Here is a 2,256-nt window from a genome sequence, read left to right as displayed (position 1 = left end):
TATATATATATATATATATATATAAAATCTGCTGTGGAAAAATAAAAAAATATTTAAAAAAAATAATTACTAGCAACGTATCGCGAGAGTTCCTTTAGCACAGCACTTCCATCATGGCAGGCAGTAAGTTGGTGCTGGAAGGAAGAGTGAGTATAAACGCGTTTATTTTAGGGCTCGGCGTGGTTCTAATCCCATTGATCAGAATCTGGTTTGGACATATAGACTGGGTCTTTGATTATCTGACTGAAACTCCCGGTAAAATAGCGATTTGTATCCACGTAGCGGTTGTTAATGGCCTCTTGTTGGTGATTTACAGAGGACCTCTGTACAAGGTAAGCGTTAGCGCTAACTTCCTGCCTTTATTTGTTCCTCTGTTTATCTGTCTCTGAGTCTTACTGCTCTCCTTCTGTGTTTCATCCATCACAAACTAACGCTGCGCAGTCTGACACAACTTACATTTAAACTTGAATGTTGCTCTGCTAATGTGGGCTAACTCACACAGCTAGCTAGCGTTAGCTACCTGTACAGGTAATCTGATTAGCTAAAGAGGAAGGAGACAGCTGGTGTTCACGAGCCCAGAATAGAGACCTAAGCCAGCTAAAGTTGCAGAAGCTTACCCCGTGCTGGTCACTTAATTAATGTAATGTAATAAAGCCCTGACAGATTCTGTGTGTGCCGTCAGAAAGATGTGATACAGAACCCAACCCAGAAATCTGTTAATTCAGTGTTTCATGGTTTGTCACATTAAATGTGCTACCATAACATGATCTGAGGTATCTGACGAATGTCCTGGCTCCTGGGACAAACTCGGCTTAATCCATGAAACACTTACAATTCTGTCTCAAGATGGTGGAGATATCTTCCATATAATCAGAAAGCCTTTCTTGTTGTTGTCACAACGAAACTGCTTAGCCATCCTTCTGCTTAGAGCAAACCGCTAAACAGAAAAATGGGTATAAATATAAATTAAAGAATATATACTAGTTTATACATATTAGTATCAATAAATGGGCAGAGGAGAATAGCAACAAAAAGCAAATCGCAGTGTCAAAGTTTGTAATTGCACATATGTGCAAACTGGGTTCAGGTGAGCTGGCTGTTTGACCCGGGATAACCTGAGTCCTACCTGTTCCAGGTTGCTGTGAGGGCCTGCTTCCTGGGGGTCACTTTCGGCTGTGGCTTGATTATAAGCTGCTCTGAAACCACTTGGACACATTTTGGCTGGTAAGTCACATGTTCACGGGTCATGTTGATCAGTTTATCATGTAACATGATGCTTCTGTGTAGAAATGTTTTAATTTGTATTTTTATTCAGTTGATATTTTAAAGTGTAACCTTTTGTGTTTATCAGCAGTACCCACCCCATAATACCCCCCAGAATTTACACCATTGGATCGCAGTGAATTAAATGTGACTGAAAACCAGAAACAGCAGCAGATGTGCTGTAACGTGTGCCGTTTTATTGTTTTAAATAAGTTGTTTTTCTTTAAATGTAAAAAAGCGACTTGTGGCCACCACTTTATCTGTTCTGGACTATGGTGATCTTTTATATATGCATACCTCTGCACAGAATCTTCATATGATTGACACAGCTTACCATGCTTCCTTGAGGTTCATTACAAATTGCAAAGTGCTGACTCGCCACTGTGAGCTATACTCTCGGGTCGGATGGCCTCCTCTTGCCACCTGAAGGCTATGTCATTGGCATTGTTATAAAGCAATTGTTGGTCTGCTGCCAAGCTACCTGTGTGTTCATATCTTGCAGAAAAGTAATGGGCGACACTCTTTGCGTTCTCAGGACTTCTCTGTGCCAAATATCCGTATGGAAACGGGAAAGAAGGCATTTCTGTATTCTGCACCTTCAGCATGGAATACGTTGCAAAAGGACTTGAAACTCACTGAATTAATCTTGCTAAACGCATTTAAATCCAAAATGAAAGACTTGATGCCTTAATATGTAAATGCTCTTAGATTGTTAAAATGACTTTATGAATTGTTAGCTTACTAGTCTTCTGTGTTATTTATCTGTACCTGTGTGTTGGTGGGTTTTTTGTTGGTTTTGTTTTTTATAAATATGCTGCTGTCTGTCTTGGCCATGTCACCCTTGCAAAAGAGGTTCTTAATTTCAGTGGGACTCTCCTGGTTAAAAAAAAAATATATATATATATATACCCTGCCTCTCTGCAGGTACATGTGCTCGCTGTCCTTCTTCCATTACTCTGAGTACCTGGTGACGGCCATCATCAACCCTCGCAG

General features: G+C 40.2%; 1 protein-coding gene across 1 annotated transcript in view; it reads left to right on the top strand.

Moving 5' to 3' along the window:
* Positions 1-101: 101 nt before the first annotated feature.
* LOC123964592 (protein-S-isoprenylcysteine O-methyltransferase-like) overlaps positions 102-2,256 on the top strand; it is a gene marked incomplete at its 3' end in the record, with an annotated part of 2,271 nt that continues 116 nt past the window's right edge. Inside the window, exons 1-3 of the mRNA XM_046041469.1 lie at positions 102-332; positions 1,136-1,224; positions 2,188-2,256. The exon at positions 2,188-2,256 is cut by the window's right edge and continues 116 nt beyond it. Coding sequence (XP_045897425.1) covers positions 114-332; positions 1,136-1,224; positions 2,188-2,256 — 377 coding nt within the window. The remainder of the gene's footprint in view (positions 333-1,135; positions 1,225-2,187) is intronic.

Source organism: Micropterus dolomieu, unplaced genomic scaffold (assembly GCF_021292245.1).
Source record: "Micropterus dolomieu isolate WLL.071019.BEF.003 ecotype Adirondacks unplaced genomic scaffold, ASM2129224v1 contig_3482, whole genome shotgun sequence".
NCBI lineage: Eukaryota > Metazoa > Chordata > Actinopteri > Centrarchiformes > Centrarchidae > Micropterus > Micropterus dolomieu.
The sequence above is the reverse complement of the archived record's forward strand: the minus strand, read 5'-3'. Positions and strand labels throughout refer to the sequence as shown.